General features: G+C 53.4%; 2 protein-coding genes across 2 annotated transcripts; both read left to right on the top strand.

Moving 5' to 3' along the window:
* Positions 1–909: 909 nt before the first annotated feature.
* PGLYRP2 (peptidoglycan recognition protein 2) lies at positions 910–5221 on the top strand (the record flags this gene model as incomplete). The annotated part of the gene is made up of 4 exons (XM_084250006.1): positions 910–982; positions 2231–3268; positions 4001–4211; positions 4804–5221. Exons 1-4 carry the CDS (start codon positions 919–921, stop codon positions 5219–5221), a joined length of 1731 nt encoding a protein of 576 aa, XP_084106132.1. The 5' UTR covers positions 910–918.
* Positions 5222–8285: 3064 nt separating this feature from the next.
* Positions 8286–17897, top strand: RASAL3 (RAS protein activator like 3; the record flags this gene model as incomplete). The annotated part of the gene is made up of 17 exons (XM_084250005.1): positions 8286–8607; positions 10219–10343; positions 10503–10581; positions 10693–10754; positions 11070–11140; positions 11729–11855; positions 11939–12037; positions 12472–13014; positions 13391–13535; positions 13786–13930; positions 14745–14981; positions 15072–15273; positions 15381–15499; positions 16288–16675; positions 16930–17087; positions 17583–17646; positions 17751–17897. The coding sequence occupies 17 exons, from the start codon at positions 8286–8288 to the stop codon at positions 17895–17897; spliced, it is 3033 nt and encodes a 1010-aa protein (XP_084106131.1).
* Between the last annotated feature and the right edge of the window lie 2664 nt (positions 17898–20561).

Genomic DNA, 20561 nt, shown 5'->3' with positions numbered 1-20561 from the left:
GCATTCCCAGCCCCACCCAGGATCCACCCTGTGTCAAAGACTCTGGTGGGTTCCCTGAAAAACCCCCTGGGCTGGTTTCACGGTGGAAGGTCCACAATGAAGCAATTTACACAACAGCCCCAGCCATGTAGAGTCCATCCCACCTGATGCTGGAATAAAAGGAAGGCCAGCTTACTTATGCACTTGGCCACAAGCACCAGGGGAAGAGGAAGGACCCCTCGCTATCAACCCAGGTGAGCCCAGATACCAACTCCTGGGACAAAAGCCAGGATCCTGAAAACCCTGATCTCAGCAACCTCTGGTGGCTTGAGGTCAAGAGTCGGTACTGGATCAGAGGTGACATCTCTAGGTTTCCATGGGCTCAAAGTAGGACTCAGCGAAAATAATCCTTGGCCCTTGCACCCATCCTCTGCCTGGGTCTGAAATATTGGCTCCAGAGCAGGCAAGGGTCAGTGTGAACCTCAGGTCTCTCCTTGCTCCTTTTCCCTAGCACAGCCCGTCTTACCGGTCAGGTGGGCTCCTAAGAGTCCCCTAGTGGCCAGCAAGCAACAGTAACAGAATGATTTCCATCAGAAGGAAGTAGGATTTACTGAATTGGTTTCAGTCTCTCTTGAGAATAGGAAGACTTTCCTGGATGCTCAACTGCCTGGCCAGGGAACAGCTTGGCTTACTGACCCTTGATCTCAGCCTGAGAGTGCCAGGTTAGGATGGAATAGCTCCTGAGGCCCAGCTGATCTTTTCTCCATACCTCCCGCCCACAGTTCTGCAACAGGCAGACGGGCAGACGGGTCATTCACCACTGGACTTTTGACAGTTGTGAAAGGTACTGCTTAGTTCTCCATGACTGTCTCCTCCCAATTCTGTCAAGGTATCTGCTGAAGTTAATGGGATAAGTCCCCCTGAAGTTGGAACCCCACAATGGTTGTGCAAGGTGTCCTCTGGATCATGTTCGGATTGTTGCTGTGGCTGGAGCCAGGGACAGGTGAGTCAGAAGGTAGAGGCCTGGGCAATCCAGGGTTTAAGGGAAGGAAATGGGAGTCAAGGCTTAAAAATCATGAAGGCTTCCTGGAAGAGGGACATCACTCTAGGGCAGGAAGACAGAGGAGAATTTCACTGGGTGAAGAGCAGGAAACGGTATTTTAAGCAGAGAGAATAATGTGACAGAGGTATCACAATGTGAACTGTCCGCAGAAAAACCTAGATTGTAGACAACGAAGTATAAAGATTAAGACTTCCTTGTTTCAAATCCTGCCTCTACCACTTACTAGCTATATGATCTTAAGCAGATAATGTAACCTTTCTGTGTTCAGAGAGTCATTGTGACGGTTAAATGAATTTAGTTATATAAGTCACCTAGAATGGTGCCTGGCATGCAGCAAATGTTTAATAAATATTAGCTATTAATCAACAACCCATGTCCAGGGCCTCCCCGATGGCGCAGCAGTTGAGCGCTGGGCTGCAAAGCTGCATACAGCCTCTACAGCGCCAGTTCGATCCCCTGCCGGCCAGCGAGGGTCCCACATGGTGCGCAGACCTCGCCTGCTGTGCCCGCTGCTCCCCTCAGCAATGTTCTTCATCAGTCTCTCTGTTCTGCTCCCTGCTCCGGCTCTGGTGAATTCTCTCACCCTCCCATGCTTCTGACTGTACCCAGTGCTTATATAAATGAATAAATAAATCTTTAAAAAAAAAAAAAAAACTATGTCCAGCTCGGAGCTCAGCCATTGACATTTCCCCATGAGGCCAGGCTCACCCTCTTCTGGCATCCTTTGAGACACCTTTCTCTCTAAAATCCCCCAAATGCCAATCCATCGTGAAAAACTGTCCCTTTTTCCCTCAAAGTAGCTGGAGGACCTGCCACTTTTTGCCATCACATTGCCCCCCACCCTGGCCTTCAATCACCCTCATTGTAAACCGGCACAAGTTTTCTCTTCCTCTACTCTAGGTCCCCAAAAATCTGTTCACCACATGGGAGCCAAAAAAGCAATCTTAGAATACCAGGGTGGCCAGTCTCTCTCTCTCTTCTGCTCATGAACCTACTGTGACTCCCCAGGGCTCAAAGATAGTCTGAGTTCCTTAACCTATTGTCTGTACCTCAGTTTCCTCATCTACACAGAATGGTGTTAGGGATCACAGGGTTGTCAGATGGAGAGCTGGCTGCACTGAGAAGATATGGAAGATCAGGAATCAAGGGTGTTGGGTTGCTGGTCTAACATCATCCCTCCTTTTGCAGCATCCCTGCCCCTGCTCATGGACTCCGTCATCCAGGTCCTGGATACACTTGAACAGAAGGCACCAGCCACTGAGGCCAGCCACAGTGCCTCTGTGTGGCTGCAGTCAACCCAGAATTCAGGCCCCCACAAGCCCCTCTATCACTTTCTGCTGGAGGGGTGGCCTCTCAAGCCCGTAAAGCTGGATCCCCTTCTACCGAGCCCAGAGCTTGGAGATCTGGCCAAGAAGGTGTCCCAGCATGGTGTGTGGGGTGGGCAGGAATATGGGGTGGTGTTGGCACCTGATGGCTCATCCGTAGCTGTGGAGCCTCTTCTGGTGGGACTGGTGGCTGGGCTGCAGGGGCATAGGTTAGTAAATTTGCCTATGGACAGCACAGCCACCCCTCTAGATGCCAGAGCCTCCCACCCAGATACTAGAATCATGGTTCCTCATGTAAGAACCACCTCCCCAGGACTCAAGCATGCCTCTCCAGATGTCACCTCTCCAGATGTCACCTCTCCAGAAGTCCACATTTCCATGTCAGATGCCACAACCAAGCCCCCAACTACTGTGGATAGCCTCCTGGTGGTCACCCTGGCCGGAGCCCTAGGCCTGACCTTCCTCCAGGGCCCCAAGACGCAGAGCCATCCAGGCCTGGGAACTGATGGATGCTGGGACAAGCTCTCTGCCCCCCAGAACTTCACACTCCTAGACCCTGAGGCATCACTGCTTACCATGGCCTTCCTCAATGGTGCCCTGGATGGGGTCATCCTTGGAGACTACCTGAGCCGGACCCCTGAGCCCAGGCCACCCCTCAGCCACCTGCTGAGAAAGTACTATGGAGGGGGGTTGACCAGAGACCCAGGGCTTCGAAGCAACTTCCGACGGCACAATGGAGCAGCTCTGATTTCAACACCCACCCTGACTCAACAGGTTTGGGGGGCCCTCATCCTGCTACAGAGACTGGAGTCAGGCTACTCTCAGCTGCAGGGCATGAGCCAAGGACAACTAGCAAAGATAGCCACCCATGCAAGCAAGGAGTTCACTGAAGCCTTCTTGGGTAAGAAGGGCCCCGAACCCCTGTTATCCTAACTCTCACAGATACATACATTCTTAGCACCAGGTGGTCAAAAAGGACCCAGTACTGAGGGATTCCAGAGGGAGCAATAAGGGCTCTGACTGGGTGCAGTAGGGCATCTGCACAGGTCAGAATATGCTAGATTTGGGTCTTTAGAATGAATAAGGGTTCGTCCAATTTTAAAAAAAAAAAAAAAAGAAAAAGTGAATATACCAGGAGGTAGGCTCAGTACACGTAAAGGTTGGAATTGAAGATTAGCCAATTACAGCTGTGCATCTTTGGGTGAGTAACTTCACTTCTCTGAACCTTTCTTCAGTTGAAACTGGGAAGAATCACTGGTATCTCTTGGATTTGCTGGATAGTTTTTAAAAGATGACGCACGTAAAGTAAATAGCATACAGTTGGAGATGTCCTTAGTTCTCACAGCAGGGTCAGCTGGATCCCGTGTTGTTAAGGGCCTTGAACTCTGAGCTAAAATACGTGGGGTTTATCCTGAGAGTGATAGAGGATATTCCAACAGGAACGGGGTGCTGTTAAATTTATTTAAGTGGCATCCCAATGGAGGTCAGTGTGCTGTGAGACTGATCTATACCTAAATCTGGGAGGAGGGCGGGGGGTGGCATAATCCATATGTGCGCTCTAATGGGGGGTGCAGGTGACAAACAGGTAGAGAAATACTTGCTGAGCCCAGCTCTGGCCTGCCCTTCCTCGCAGGGTGCCCGGCCATCCACCCCCGTTGCCGCTGGGGAGCGGTGCCATACCAAGGCAGACCCACGCTGCTGCAGCTGCCGCTCGGGTTCTTGTATGTGCATCACACGTACGTGCCCGCGCCACCTTGCACAGACTTCGTGCAATGCGCAGCCAACATGCGTTCCATGCAGCGCTTCCACCAGAAGACACGCGGCTGGAGCGACATCGGCTACAGGTGGGCGTGGCTATGCGGGGGCGTGGTCCGTAGCAGAGGCCGAGTCCGGTGTCTGGTGGCGGTATTTGGAAGCGAGCAAAGCTAACAAGACTGTGGAGTTTGGGATAGGTGGGACCGAGGTGAGGGGGCGTGGCCTAGACTAGGGCGGAGACCGTTACATGGACCAGAAATTGCTGACTGTGGAACTCTCAAGTCTACTGAGGGAACTAGGAAATGAGGTGGCACTTGGGAGAGGAGCAGGGTCAGGGGTACGTGTGAAGGCTGGGGCGGAGCAGTGATGGGATAAGGCCTAAAAAACTGAAGAGGGCTCTGAATTGCGCAGGAACTGGACTCGAAGGGAGAGGCCTGGGCATTAAGGGGCGTGGCCAATGCTTGGGAGAGATGAGGAGAAACAATGGTTTCAGGGGTGTCGTTTGGTGAGGGAGTAAGACAAGACTGGACAATGCAGAGCCAGCGCGGCCCGGCAGGACTTCTGGGGGGGGGGGAGGAGGCGTGACAGCGACTTTTGGCACAGGTGTGAAATCTGGGGTACCGGCAGGATGAGGGGCGGGGCTCCTCACGCCTAGTGCCAGCTTCCCTCTTCCCTCTGCAGTTTTGTGGTAGGCTCTGACGGCTACGTGTACGAGGGCCGGGGCTGGCAGTGGGTGGGCGCGCACACTCTTGGCCACAACTCCCGCGGCTTCGGCGTGGCCTTTGTGGGCAACTACACCGCGGAGCTGCCAACCGAAGACTCGCTGCGTACGATGCGCGACGTGCTCCCGCGCTGCGCGGTGCGTGCTGGCCTCCTGAAGCCGGATTACGCGCTGCTCGGCCACCGCCAATTGGTGCACACCGACTGCCCTGGCGATGCCCTCTTCAACCTGCTGCGCACCTGGCCCCACTTCACCACTGTGAGTCCCCGAAGTCCGCACTACCTGGGCCTGCGGTCCTTCTGTCTGTATCCTGACCTCAGCGTGCCCCTGACCTCTGTCTGTAATCCCTATATCTACAAGCCCGCCACAGGCTCCTGATCTCCCTTACAGTCCTATGCAGGCAACCAAGGCCCAGCCTTCAGTTATTCTGTCCCCAACATCCCCTGCCACCTCCCCTGTTCTCTGCCTGCATAGTCTCAGCCCACCCACCCCCCAACACCTCTGTTCTCCTAACCAGAGCATGGACCCTGACCCCTGACACAGCCTTTTGCCCTTAAAATCTTGCAAAACCTATATGCAAGTCACAAACTTTCTGCCTACACAACCTCTGCCCTGTCCACCCAATCTTGGCTTCATCCCAGTCCCCTAGCCAAAGTTCTTTGTCCACACAACACTAACCTAGCTTGTGACCGTCTATAGGAAATTCTTTTGCCTGCACAACTTCTGTCCATCCACTAACCCTGTGTTATAATCCTCTGCTTACATCTTAGGATCCTCATCCTCTGAGGATGCTTGCTCAGCCCACCATCCCTAAGCACTAATGACAACTCTTTTGCTGGATCAGTCTAGGCCCGATCAGCATGATCTCAGTCTTATGCTACCTGCACACTGTCACTCCATTTTATTAAGCTGTTAATCTGTCCAGTCTGGTCTACAGTTCATGATGTACCCACCCCCCACTTTGGGCCCCTGTCCTTATTCCCATCCAAGAGCCCCACTATAAGAACCCACCCCAAGCTTCTCACTCCCTTTTCTTTTCTAGAATGTGAAACCAAAACCTACCAGGAGGGCACCCAGGAGATCCAGGCAGGAACAACCCATAATGATCGTACGAGACACAGACCTCCAATAAAGCAAGCCTGTGTCCATGCATTATCTATCTGTTCGTGCATATAGTCTTTGGGTTTTATCAGAAGCAGACTCCAAGACAAGAATTCCAGTGCAAGCACAGTTTGTTTGGGAGATGTTCTCAGAACATATCACTTGAAGAATGAGGAAGAAAGGTAGAGAATGGAAGGCAGCCAGGAAAAGGTGCCTTAGGCAAGTCGGTATTGAGGGCAAGTGAAGCTCAAATTCATGGGGTACTTCTGGGAAACACTGTAGGGCACACACCTCAGCACCATCCCACACAAGGGATAAGGGAGCTGGGGTATTGATCCTCAAACTCCCATAGTCATTGACTGAGGGGTGCTCTCAGTGGTGTGTCTTGTCACCTGTGCAGAGTGGCCTCAAGCTGTCAGAGAAAATCCTCCAGCAAAAATGCAGGGGGTTGGGAGTGGGGCCAGAATGCAATAAGGTGGCAAAGACTTGGAGATATGGTGGAAAAGGGGATGCTCTGCATTGATACAGTGAATACCCTGATGCAATGTGAATTATGTGGCTATATCGATGATATGAGGCCCAGTACAAAATGAAAATACAAGGTCCCTTGTTCAAAAAAGCAAGAACTTCAAGACAGAGATAGCAAAGGATTAAATCAAGTGCACTGTGGAGCCCTTCTGAGCATGAGTCCGGGGGAATGCACAGGCTGCCTGCCTATCAAGGCAATCCTCCCCACCCCTTCCCATGGATTCTGGTCATCCTTGCCTTTGCACAAACCATTTCATCTGCATAGCATATTCTTCCGATGGCCAATTCCTTCTTATACGTCGGATAGCAAATGTCACCTCCACAAGGAGTCTATCCCTGATTTTTCCAGTCTTAAGAACCTTACTTCTATTCTACTCCAGTCTATTTTCTTCCCAGTCCATACAGGCTAGAAATGCTCTGCATTCAAGTTCAAGATCTGTCCCCCTTGCTACACAGTGAGTTCCAGAAAGGCAGGAGGCAAGTTTAGCTTTCCCATAGTTTTTCTAGCACCTAGCACATAGGAGGCACTCAGAAAACTTTTGTTGAATAAACAAATGCTCCTGTTATGAACCTTCTGAAAATATTATCTTCTTGTACAAATAAGGAAACCAAAGCTCAAAGAGAGGAAGTGACTTTCCTACAGTCACATAGCAAGTGAAGGACCAGCTGGCTCTTAAACTCATTTCTGGTCCAGAAACCTGCTGACTCACTTTTTTCTCAGAACAGCATTTACTCACCTCTTTTTTTCAAATAAACACATACTGAAGTGTAACAGAGACACAGTAAAGTATACCAACATGGACAGCTCATTGAATTTTCACCACAGAACACTCCCTTATAACCGGCACCCCCTAAAGAAATAGAATGTGTTATATTTACATCATGTGGATTTCACAGCTGGAGCGGGGCTGGGGGGACATCATCAGCTTCCAGAAGCCTCCCTCAAGCTTTCCCCATCCCACCCATCACTAGCCTCTCCAAAGAAATTGATATTCTGATTCATTACATATAATTTTGCCTGCTTTAGAACATTATGTAAATAGAACTATGCAGTGTTTACTCTTCCTCGTTTTTCTTTTACTGTTGTTCAGCATTATGATTCATCCAAGTTCAATCATTTAGTAGTTTATTCATTGTCATGGCTACATTATACTCCAGAGTGTGAAGGGAACAGTTTATCCATTCCACAATAGATGGATACTTGGGCTGTTTTCAGTTTGGGACTATTCGGACTAGTGGTGGTGAGCATGTTTATCAGATGTGTACCTAGCAGTGGGACTGCTGGGTCAGAAAAGAGGACAGCTACGTGGTCAACATTAGTAGATCATGGCAGATAGTATTCCAACTTGGGTGGATTAGTCCTCAATTTGACCAGCAGAGAATGAGAGTTGCAGGCACTCCATATTCTTACCTGCATCGGGTCAGCGTGTGCTCATCTGGCAGAAAAGACCACTGAAGCTCAGAGAAGGACCTGTGCTGCCTCACAGTGAGCAAGAGATTCTGGGTCCCCACTCTGTCACCTCTTCTCCTCCCGCGTCCTGCCCCCACTGTGCCCTCCCAGCTTGGCTGTGGGGAGGGACAGATGGGGTCACGTGGATTCGCCTTCAGCAGGAGGAAGCAAGGCAGAGAGCAGACGGCTTCTGATTCTGGGGCTAGTCAGGAAAACAAGGTAAGGAAGGGAGTGCCTGTGGACCCCCAAGAAGGTCCTCTTGGGGCAGAGCTGAGAGTGGGGAGGGAGCTAAGATGACGCCAGCATATGGATAGATACCAGACAGAACTAACACCTTCTTGGCCCCCCCAGGAGGACTCCACCATGGACCTCAGGTTGGAGAGCCAGGCCTCCCAAGCCCAACCTGCAGCCCCCTCCCCACTGACTTCCTACCGCTGGCTCACAGGGTCTGGCAGGGAGAAGGGGGCCAGGGGATTCCACTGGAGACGCTTTTCAAGCTGGGGGAGGGCTCTAAGCCACCAAGAGCCCATAATCAGCAGCCAGCAGGCTCCTCGCTCGCTGTTCCGCCGCGTCCTGTCTGAGCCCCACAAAGAGTGCCGAACTAGCCGCCTCCGACTCTCCAAGTCCCTCTGGGGAAGGCATAAGAGCCCACCACTGGAGACAGAGCCAGAGCCACAGGCTTCAGGTACATGGCTCCCCCACCCAGAGCGCAGGTCAGGCTGGGAGACCGGATGCTTGGGTTTTGTCTGCCTCCAAAGCATCAGCCTCATAGACACAGGAAGTTGTGGGGAGTAAGAAAGACTGGCAGGAAGTGGCAGGGGCCCAGCTGCCCTCTTCCCTCTTTCTACCTTACCTAGGGCAGGGGTGAGAGGGGTAACCAGGGACCCCAGGGGGTCCTGCCTGGGGAAGGAATGGGAATAGACTGACAGTGGTACTGTCCAGATGCCAAATGGCCCCAGTGGGGTCTCTCCTCATATTCAATGGCCTAGGCTCATCTGCTCTCCTGCCTTTCAGCCTCCATGTCTTAGTTTCTTCATCTTTTGCCTCTGCCTCCCTATCAGTTAAATGAAACTCAGTCCCTACCTTGAAAGGTGTACTATTTCATTTACTCACATTCATTCACTTATTCATTATTTCAAGCAGTAGTCTGTTGAGCATTTCCTGTGTTCCAAGTACTGATGTAGGCACTGAAGACACCACAGTGAACAAAACAGGGAAAGTACTGCCTATAGTATAATGGATGTAACAGGTGGCAAACAGGCAAACAAGAAAATGACAGACTGGGCCAAGTGTCACAGAGAGGGTGAGGAATTAAATAAGAATTAGAGCTCATAATGTAGCACCAGCCCAGGGCCCAGTATATCTTAAGTGATCTGTTAACAAATGGAAATTACTTATTCCTTTAGCAGTAAAACAAGATAGACAAGTTATCTGAGAGGGTTGACTCAGCTCTTCTCTTCCTGAAAACTCATTTAATTCTCACTTTTCATATTCCAGGGTATCAGGTATTACCCACTCCAGAGTGTTCTCTGCTCCTCTCCTTTTCAAATACTTCTTATGGCCCCCTACTACTCCAGTACTCTCAGGACAAAAATCAACTCTTCTAAAACCCATGGCCCTATACCAATCTCTTCCTGGAACTTCCCCTCTAGTCTCTGAACCCTCCAAATCTTTCTTGCCCTCTTGTCATCTCCCAGCCTTTGCTTAATCTCTTCAATCTCTTGTTCAGCTTTCCTTCAATCTCTGTCAAAATTCAACCTGCTGTTCAACACCCAATGCAAAATTACTCTTTGTGAGGTCTTTCCTGATCCACTGCACTGCCTCCCCTTACCTTGATCTTTTTCTTTCTTTCTCAAACTTTGAATACCTTCCACCTTAGACTAGCTATTTATCTAAGAAACTAAGGCTACTGTCCTGTTATTTAACTTCTTGTAGATACAACCACTGTCTTGGTTAAGAATTCTGGTGTCTGAAATCCAGCTCAACCAGTCACAAGATGCGTGACCCTGGGCAAGTCACTCAATTTCTCCTTGATAAAATGGAGGTTATAATTGCCCTTTCAATGGTTTCTGGAGGATTAAATGAGAGAAGGTATATGATGCAGTAAACCCAGTATGGGCCACACAGTAGGTGAGCTGAGTTGACTTTCCATGGCTGTTGGGGACAAGGCCCATAGAGGAGTAAAGATTTGCCCACTGAAGCTTGACATGGGAAGTGGGAGGATGGAGAGGAGGCTTAAGAGGGTCTAAGGAAGAGGAAAGGGTTTCCAGGTTCCAGTATCTCTTTCTTCCCCCAGAGCCGGAGCCACGGTCCCCTGCCCCACAGATCCCTGAGGCGCCTAGCCCTGATGTGCCTGTCTGGAACATTGGGGCCTTCACCCTGCTTGATGGGAAGTTGGTGTTACTTGGGGGTGAGGAGGAGGTGAGAGGTGAGGTGCATGGGAAGGGAGGAAAGGAGAGGAAGAAGGGAGGGAAACAACAGTTGTGGGAGTGGGAGAGGGGATATAAGAAAGATATCTGCTTCACCTTTCACCTGCCTTCCTCCCTCCCTTCTCTGACTCTCCACCTTATGGGGAAACAGGGTCCTCACCGGTCCAGGATGGGAAGCGCTAGCTCTGAGGGCAGCATACAAGTGGCCATGGGGAATCTCAGGGATCCAGGTAATTTTGTGGGGTGGGGAGATCTGGGGCATTAAAGAACCTGTCAAGGTAGGGTAGAATCTAAGATGATGCTTTCCCCCAACCTACCCTTCTGAACCACCCCCCCACCAGACAGGATCTCCGGAAAGAATGAACAAGAGACTGCTGGCCCCTACCAAGTCCACAACATTCGGGTGAGGCAACCAGTGGGGGATAGAAGAGAAAGTTTCTCAGAAACTTAAGAGCTGAAATGGGACTCTTATTGGGTGATCTTGTGCAGGTCACAAATGGAGTTAATGAGACTACCTCCCCCTCAGGGCTGTGTATAAGAAGTCAACAGAAAATACAGGAAAGCATAGGATGGGTGCTTTAGGAATGGGAGCTGTTGATTGCCTTTATTATTCCTACTAATATAGCCTGAGCTTGTGGTCCCCCAAGACCAGCAGATCTTCTGGACATCCTGGGAGGGAAAGTTGCTGACTTTCCCAGCTTACATTCTCCTACCACAGGGGTTGCTCAAGCGACTGAAAGAGAAGAAAAAGGCCAAGCTGGAGCCAGGAGCCAATGCCCACAGGGATGGGTAAGAGCCTCTAAGGGGCTGGAGGGGCTGGGGTTCAACTTTCCCTCTGCCCCTTTCTCCTGCCTATCATCTGACCTTCATCAAATACTCCCAGAAGTCCTCTCTGTATCCTGTCCCATGTTGGCCTATGCTGGGGTCACTAACGGTCCCTAGCATAGAGCCAGCCCTCCATTGAAGGATAGAAGCAGAGTCAGACACAATAACTTTAAAACAGGAGCTAAGTCTGGTCTGGGAACATCAGGAAGGAATACTTGAGCTGAACAATCTGAAAGACAGATGACATTCAACTAGACCAAGATGGGCAGGAATGTCACCGCAGGCAAGGGAAAAAGCAAGTGCAAAGGCCAAGAAGCCAGATGAAGTGACAAAAACAAGGCCAGTGTGACTGGAGCTCAGAAAGAGGGATTTAAGTACAGGAAAACAAGGTCCAAAGGTGACAAAGGGTGTACTTTGCAAGGTCATGCAGAAGGTGTTGGGTTTATTCCAAAGGCCATGGGTTCAAGTTCAACTTAAGTTCAAATCCATGTCGACCTCCATCCACCCTTCAGGCTGTGGGTAATGGTACTTGATCATGGGTCCCTTCCTCAGATCCCCCAGTATTCTGGGCTCTCGCGAATCGCTGACCACACTCTCTGAGCTGGACCTGGGAGCTGAGCGGGATGTTCGGATCTGGCCACTGCATCCCAGCCTCCTAGAGGAGCCCCACTGCTTCCAGGTAAACACAGGCTACTCTCAAAGCACTTCACCCTTCGGCTCACCCTTGGCCGCAAATGCACCTCTGATCTTCCTCTCCAACAGGTAACATGGGACGGTGGGAGCCGCTGCTTCTCTTGTCGTTCTGCTGCTGAGAAAGACCGCTGGATCGAGGACCTTCGTCGACACTTTCATTCCAGCCAGGTCAGTACCCTATAGTACAGGTCCAACGTGGAGATCCTGTCCACATGCTGGGCACCGCCCTTTTCACCCTTCCCAAATCCACACGCGCGGTAATCCTGCCCGCCTACACCTTTGTAACCACTCGGGAGACCCTCCTGTTTCCATCTTTCACCAGCCCCTTGAACAATGACCCTGTACCTTTGATTAAATCCGAGCCCTGTTGCACCCAAAGTCCCACCTACTAGGCTATTTCTCAGTACCCTGGAGCCCCCCATCTTTCGCCGAGAGCCCAGAAAAGATAAAGAGCTTCTGCCACTTTGGCAGAAGTACCAGTGGCCCCACTCTCTTCCCTCTGGGGCGCAGCGATCTCCCGGGGGCGCAGACCCTTCCTCTTTATCTTTGGTTCCTGCCGTCGAACCCCAATGCCTCCCCCCAATCCCTACTGCTGTCCACAGGACAACGCGGAGCGGGAAGAGACCTGGCTGAGCGTGTGGGTGCATGAGGTGAAGGGGCTACCCCGGGCAGCTGCGGGGGCGCCCGGCGTGCGCGCGGAACTGTGGCTGGACGGCGCTCTCCTGGCGCGCACCGCGCCGCGGACTGGCCGGGGCCAGCTCTTCTGGGCCGAGCGCTTCCACTTTGAGGCGCTGCCACCCGCACGTCACCTGTCGCTGCGGCTGCACGGAGCGGGCCCGGGGGGAGCATTGCTGGGCCGCGTGGCACTGGAGCTAGAAGAACTGGGCGTCCCCCGCGCACCTGCAGCGGGCCTAGAACGATGGTTCCCGCTGCTCGGGGCACCAGCTGGCGCAGCGCTGCGGGCGCGCATCCGAGCGCGGCGCCTGCGCGTATTGCCCTCCGAGCGCTACAAGGAGCTGGCGGAGTTCATAACCTTCCACTACGCTCGCCTCTGCGGGGCGCTAGAGCCCTCCTTGTCGGCGCAGGCAAAGGAGGAACTGGCGGCTGCTATGGTGCGCGTGCTGCAGGCCACTGGTCGGGCGCAGGTGCGGAGAAGCGACTGAGAGGACTAGGGTGATCAGGGACTAAGAGACTGTTTCCCACCTCATCCCGGGTGGGGTGAGGTGGGACAGGGGAGGGATTGGAAAGCAGTACTTGGGGGAGCGGAGGAGGTGGGGGTTCGGGGGCGGGGCCTCAATTTAAGCTGTGAGGGTGGAAGGGCCCGGCCTGAGAGAGCACCAACCCTAAGAGGCTTAAGTTTCTGCTCTGAAGGATGGAGGTTCTGGCCACTTATGAGGCCCAGAGGTGAGCGGCAGCTATGAGGGTGGGGCTTGTGCCCCAGATTGTGAACGACTGGCCAAGAGCAGGGGTGCCCGCTGGAGCAGACTGTGACCTAAACAGCTTAACCCTCACAATGTCCAGGCACTGGTGACAGACCTGGGCACTGCGGAACTTGCACGCTGTGGAGGCCGTGAGGCGCTGCTGTTCCGGGAAAACACATTGGCCACCAAAGCCATAGATGAGTATATGAAGTTGGTCGCACAAGACTACCTCCAAGAGACCCTAGGTGAACTGGGAGGTGGTGGGGGAGGGCAAGGGGGGCAGGGCAGCCAGAGGACTGCTGGGTGAGCTAGGGGACCCCAGGAGAAATTTGGAAGTCCTTGTGTAACCTGAATCGGATAGTAGGTAGTATGATGCTAAGGGGAGGAATTGGGGGCTCCCCCAAATGTTAGGCTCCTCAGGAATAAGTTGGAGATAGAGGCTGGTTGTGGTGGGTTCTGGTGTTCATGGCCCTGCCCGTTTATGCTGGACTGCAGGGCAGGTTGTGCGGCGTCTCTGTGCCTCCACTGAGGACTGTGAGGTAGATCCCAGCAAATGTCCAGCCCCAGAGCTGCCCCATCACCAGGCCAGACTGCGAAACAGCTGTGAGGAGGTCTTCGAGAACATCATCCACTCCAATGAGTGAGAAATCAGATCCCCAACACCTGAGCCTTCTCCTATCTCTCAGTCACTGTTCTAATCCTGACCCCAATTAGGGTTGCCAGATACACAACAGGGTATCCAGTCAAATGTGACCCAATAGTTGGTGCATATTTATACTAAAAAAGCATTCTTTTTTTAATCTAAAATTCAAGTTTAACTCTTTGTCCTGAAGTTTTAATTGCTAAATCTGGCAACCCATTGCCAATGTCATGCCACCTGACCCTAAACTGGGACCCAATTTCCTTGTCTATAATGACAGGTGGCCCCATAACCTAATTTTACGTCATCTGATCACAGTTAACATAAGACCAATCCTACAACCTCTGATTCCAAGTGATACCTTACCCCCAGCCCCTGACTCCCGGCCTATGTGAGCCTGTATCCCAAATCCCATGCAACTGTTCACAGGAAACCTGGGATTCCCATTCCTTTGCCTCTGACCCTAGGTTAAGCTGTGTAACTAATCTCGTGCCACCATCAATCCCATGATTTCTGAGCGTAGGTGACTCTGGAACCCCAATCCAATCCTACTTCATATCATGTGCTCTGTCACCCCAAACTTAATCCCAAGCTCATGACCTCTAACCTATACCTAAAACCCCAGGGGTTGCTGCAGCTCAGTAAAAACCCTGACCCTAAGCAGACCTGTAACCCTAAGCACCACTATCCCCTGTGTGCCAAGTCCTGGAACCTAGAGGCTGATGACTCCTGACCCCTGATCTTAGGACTTTGATCATTTGGGAACTTTATGCACATATTTCCTTCACACACACCATGTCTTCTTTTGTCCCAGCTGGTTCCCGGCAGAGCTGGGCACTGTGTTCTCAAGCTGGAGAGAAGCATGCAAAGCACACGGCTCTGAGGCATTGGGCCCCCGTCTGGTGTGTGCCTCCCTCTTCCTGCGACTCCTGTGTCCTGCCATACTAGCGCCTAGCCTCTTTGGACTGGCACCAGAGCACCCAGCACCCAGCCCAGCCCGCACCCTCACACTGATCGCCAAGGTCATCCAGAACCTTGCCAACCATGCCCCGTAGGTGCTGGGAGCCTTGGGGTTATGCTGGGGCTGGGGAGGGGTGTAGAAGATGCTTGATCTGACCTACCTAGTTGGGCTCTAACCCAGGTTTGGTGAGAAGGAGGCATACATGGGCTTCATGAATGCCTTTCTGGAGGACCATGGACCTGCCATGCAACGCTTCCTGGACCAAGTAGCCATGGTGGATGTAGATGCAGCACCCAGTGGTTACCAGGGCAGCACTGACCTGGCCCTCCAGTTGGCGGTCCTGCATGCCCAGCTCTGTACCATCTTTGCTGAGCTTGACCAGGTGTGGCCTGAGCCCAGAGCGTGGGACATAGGGTAGGGAGGCAAGAGGGCAAGGAACTTCTGGTCCCAGAAAAGTTTGTTCAGCATCCTCCCTGCATGCCTCACCAGGCCACCCGGGATAGCCTGGAACCACTGCCAACCATCCTACAAGCCATTGAGGAGGGACAGCCTGTGCCCGTGTCTGTGCCAATGTGCCTTCCACCACCCCCAGCCCAGGTCCACTCCAGGTAAATCTGCCTCAAGTCTGGTCCAGTTCTAATGGGTAGGAGCAGGGGCAGGCCCTAATGTGAGCATTGGGTCAATCAGTAGTGAGAGGTAAAGAAGGATCATGTCACAGGTCAGGGAGGGAGTCACATCAGAAACTGTTGGATAAAGGTCAGAGATGGGGTCATCTAAGAGGTCAGGAAGAGTCTTATGGTGTGGTCAGAGAGCAGGCAATGGGTCAGATTGGAGTGCAAGGTAGGGATTAGGCATTGCAGCAGTCAGGGATTGGTTACATTTGGAGTTCGAGAGAGAAGGTGACATTGTGATCAGCAGTAGGAACAGGTTTCAGTGGGAGATTGTGCATGGGGTCAAACCAGGGGTCTGCTCAGAGTCAGATGTTAAGATGCTGTAATACTTGGGGTTAGAACTCTGGGATCATGTTTTATTAGGGGGCAGAGACAGGGTCAGTTTAAGGTCAGTCTGGCAACAAGAGGGGTCCCATTGGGAAAGAACAGAGCAGAGTGAAGCCCAGGGTCAGATCACAATCAGAAGTTACAAAGAGGGTCAGGTCAAGAGTCACATTCTGTCAGAGGTCAGGGACAGGCTAGAGAGGAGTCAAAGGTTAAATTCAGATCACGTCAAGTGTCATAGAATGGTACTGTCAGCTCAGCATAGGCTTAGAGATCAAGATATGTTCTCATAAGTGACGGGGTAGAAGTAGATCAGGGGTGGGGCCATTTCTGGTCATAAGTAGGGATGGGGTCTGCTCAGGGACCATCCAAGGGCCTGAGCTTTCACATTTCACCTCCAGCTTCTCTGCCAGGGAGAAGCCTCACTTCCTGCTCCCCCGGGACCTGTCCAAGCACACTCCCCTCATCTCCAAGAGTCAGTCCCTGCGCAGCGTTCAGGACACTGGGAGTTGGACCCGGCGCCGGCCAGAAGAGGAGCCTGGGAGACTGCCCAGGCGGGTGCAGCGCACACAGAGCGTCCCGGCTGGCCACCCCTCTCGCCGCTGCCCGCCTGTAGGACCCTGTCCGCAACCCAAAAGCTCCCTACACACAGGTCCCGCGGCCCATGGCAGACCATGGACCAGGGCTACGTCTTCACTGCCTCGGAAGCCCTCCGTGCCCTGGCAGCGCCAGCTGGACCAACCACGAGACACAGACCGGACGTTGGGCTCGCACAGACCGGTTGGCAAGGTGAGATCTAACCAGGTCTGTCTACAGAAGGGAGAGGCAGGATAGAAAAAAGATTGAAAGCCCAGCAGGTTCAATTACCGAGTTCACTCAGTCTTGTGATCCCAGGCTAGCCCAATCCTCTCTTTCTTCCTCTATCCTCCGAAAGTGTATGAGCCAGGACAATAACGAGGGAGCGCACAAGGGCCTGGAGGTCAGGGTCTTCCAGAAGAAGGGGTGAGACGGCAGGTCAAGTTACAGCTGCTCCCTTCTCACAGCTGGCAGAGTTGCAGTGCCAGGTGGTCGCCCTGCGTGAGGAACAGAAGACGCTGTCCGGCATTTTGGAGTCGCTTAGCACCCACATCCAGACCTTGATGGAACAGCAGGAGCAGCTTCGAAGCCACCTGCGGGACTTGGACTCCAGGCTCCGTGAAGGGTGAGCCCCACCCGCTGCCATAGCCCCGCCCCCAGGTGGGCCCACGATAATCAGATTGGCCCTGACCCTTTCATTCAAACGTTACTCTCAGGCAGCCCCACCTAAGCCACGCCTGGAATGACCACTCCCCCTCTTCCAGCCCTGCCTCCAAGCCCCTGTCTAGGTCCTGCCTCTTGGTCGGCTCCTCTAGCCCCCAGGTTAGCCCGTCCCTGGGTCCTAATACTTATTCTGTACTTTTGTCCAGACTCCTTTCCTCAAATGAGCCCCTCCCAAATAGGTTGGGCCTGGCCCCATATATCAGTCTGGGCATGCCCCTCCCCAGCCTTCCAGGCTCTAATTCAGTCGTGTCTTCAAGTTTATCTAGGCCCCGCCCACCAGCCTGGATAAACCCACCTCTACTCCAAGTCTCACCCCCTGAATCCCTGGCTGTCCAACTAGGAGCTGGAAGGGAGTCTGTTAGCTTCTTACTCCTTGCCTGCCCCTATATCCCTACAGGACCTCACAGTTGTATGCAGAACGCGACCCTCCAAGCAATGACAGCCACAGGCTGAATACTCTGGTGAGATCCCTTCCTGGCCTTGTGACAGGTCTGGGCCTTTGGGGGAGCGAGGATTTGGATGCATCCCTCCTCTGACTTCGAGCTCACTGCCGCTGCCTCCCTAGGAGAGCCGCCTGGTTGAGATGGAGAATGCTCAGACCCAGCTGAAGGATATTGTCCAGAGCCTGCAGTCTCATCTAAGGACCCCGGAGTCATCCTGGACCCAGCCCCTGCCACTCAAATCACCCTGCCTCAACGGAGACACCACATGAGCTGCCCACTCCTCCCCCATGTGGTCTGGGTGCAAAGAAATAGCCTTTGTGGGGGGGGCACATTTGACTCTGTCCTCAGTCCTCAAGTGGCCTCAATGGAGAGTAGAGTTCTTGGTGCCAGATAGTTTGGCAGTTTGAGGCTGCCCAGTAAAATCTTGGTTACAGTAAGAGCGACATGTGTTTTTTCCCCTAAGTGTTGTCAATCGAAAAGTATCTTCCCTGTCCATTCTGCTCTCCTAAATCCTCCCCTAATTGGAGGTCTCATGAAGGGAGCAATGTAAGAGGAGTCTCAGCAGCTTTCACTTTCTGAGCCTTCACTTTCTGAGCTTTAACTTGCTTCATCTATAAAGTGGATCTAAAGTTCCTTACACAGTGGAAGACCCATAGCTTAGTGTTCCATAAAAACTATTTGTAGTTAAGGGCAGCACTCGCTTCTCAAATGAAGCCAAAAATTCCACCTCCACTAATCCCCAGATCCCAGATGAGAGCACCTTCCTAGGCCCCCCAAATCCCACACCACTGCAAGGACATACGTCTATGAGGCAGATGAAGGGGTGATTGGGTAGTTGTGGAAGTGGTTGAACTCTGGATATTGGTTGGGTACGTGAATGGGCATTTGAATCATGGGTGGGTGGATAGGTGAGGGGTAAGGTGGATAGGATAATAGGCAGATGAATGTGTCAGCATTTGTGGGATATTTGTCCTACTAAGTGAGTTAAGTAGGTGGTTAGCTGGTATAGGCATGTCTGCCTAGAAGAGGCCTGGATTACAGTAGGAAATATCTGAATTGAGCACATGGCTATGGCTACATATTTATTGAGGTCTCCAGAGATTCTTGAGTCATACAGTGGGAAAATAGTAATGAATTTACCGGACATTACTGCTGTCCTCATGGAGCTTACACTGTAGTGAAGGAGATAAGTCAAAGTGCAATTGATGGATGTTTTTGGTGGTTGGGTATGTAGGGATGGGTAAGGTACTTGGTGGGTTGTATAGATGAGTAGGCATATGCTTGGGTGGTGGATGGATAGCCTAATAGATGGAATATGGATAGATGAGTGGGATTTGGATGGATGAATGGATGGATGAGTGATTGGATGGGTAAATGGGTAGGTGGTTAGTTGGTTGAGAGATTGTGTGTATGAATGGTGGAAAAATGGATGGTTGGTTGAACATGTGGATGGGTGATGGGGCTGTGCTGTGATCCTGGGGGTTGGGTGCACAAGGGGACTAGATCAACTTTGGAGCTATGAGGTTCTTAAGTCCAATATGGATAACAGGGAAGATGGGAATGAGTTCCTGGATGGAAAGTAGCTGATTGGTGGCAGAACAGTGAAGGTTAAGGTCTGCCAGGGTAAAGTCCAGAAAGACCAATGAATGATCCATGGGGGAAGGTTTCTGCCCCCTCCGCACTCTTCTGGTACTATTAGCAAGCGGGCTAGCATTGGAAGAATCAGTGGGGTGATGAGGAACCCATTGGGGGTAGGAGGACAAGAGTGTTGTCATGGTAACAGAGCGTCTCCTAGGACGCTCTGGCCGCACGGGCCCTTTAAGGTGACCCGCCTGGCCACTCCCAACATGGCGGCGCGCCCATTGGCATCCCACCCACCCCCTCGGCCCCCACCACCGGCGGCGCGAGGGGGAGGGGGGAGAAAGGGGGAGGGGGGGTGCCCGGACCTCCCCATCATGGCGGTGCGGCGGGGCTGTCGCGCTGAGGTCACGGCGGCGCGCCGGGGGGGCGGGGCAGCGGGGGGAGTAATTTAAAGGGACAATGTCCCCCGAGCTGTGGAGGCGGCGGTGGCTGTGGAGGCCGCGGCACCGGCACCGAGAGCAACAGCAGCGGTAGCAACAGCGACGGCCGTACCAAGGAAGGGAGCTCCGTGCCCCGGCGCGCGGCCGGCGGCACCGCCTCCCCGGTGAGGCCCGGCCCGGCCAGCGGAGCTCGCGGGCGGGGCGGAGCCGGCTCTGGGAGGGGGAGGCCCGGGCCCGGCCGGGCCGGGCCAGGCGGGACCCCCCGGGGCGGGGGGCGGGGGCGGGGCCTGCATGGGGCGGGGCCTGGGCGGGGGCGGGGCCGCGCAGGTGGGGGAGAGCGGGGGTCTTGGGGCAGGTGCACCCCCCTACTCTACGCTTCCCGCGGGGTCTCCCGCCCCGAGGTGCACGGGTGGAGGGCTCATCTGCCAGACTCAGGCCCCCTGGTGGGCTTTGGTAGCACGGCGACACTCCCATCCCTGCGACCCCCGGGGGGCGTCCAGGCGGGAACCCCCTTCAGCACGCTGCCAAAGTGCTCCGAAGTTACGGTCCCGCCCGTTCCCCGAGGGCAGTGCCCACCCGGTGGGCACCCGCAGGTGCTTCCTCCGGGCCTGGGCAGGGACCCTCCGCCACGACTGCCAGCCCACGGACGGGGCCCCAGGGAGCACCCAGGCCCCCCGATCGCGGAGGGCAGCGCCTGCAGCCGGGCCTGGAGCCCCGGCCCCGCCCCGGTTGCCTGGGCCGGGCCTCCCCTCCATCTCCCTGGGGAGGGCGCCTCATTCCTGCCCTTCACTTTGCCGTTACCTTGAAGGTATTTATAGGTGGAGAGAACAGCACCCCCCCCCATCTCCCCGGCCTCCCTAGGGTCCTCATTTCTGGACCAGGAGCCCCAATCAGTCCCTTTTACTCACACAC

Source organism: Talpa europaea (assembly GCF_964194135.1).
Source record: "Talpa europaea genome assembly, chromosome: 12".
In the NCBI taxonomy this organism is placed as follows: Eukaryota; Metazoa; Chordata; class Mammalia; order Eulipotyphla; family Talpidae; genus Talpa; species Talpa europaea.
Note: the sequence above shows the minus strand (reverse complement) of the source record. Positions and strands in the feature narration are given on the sequence as shown.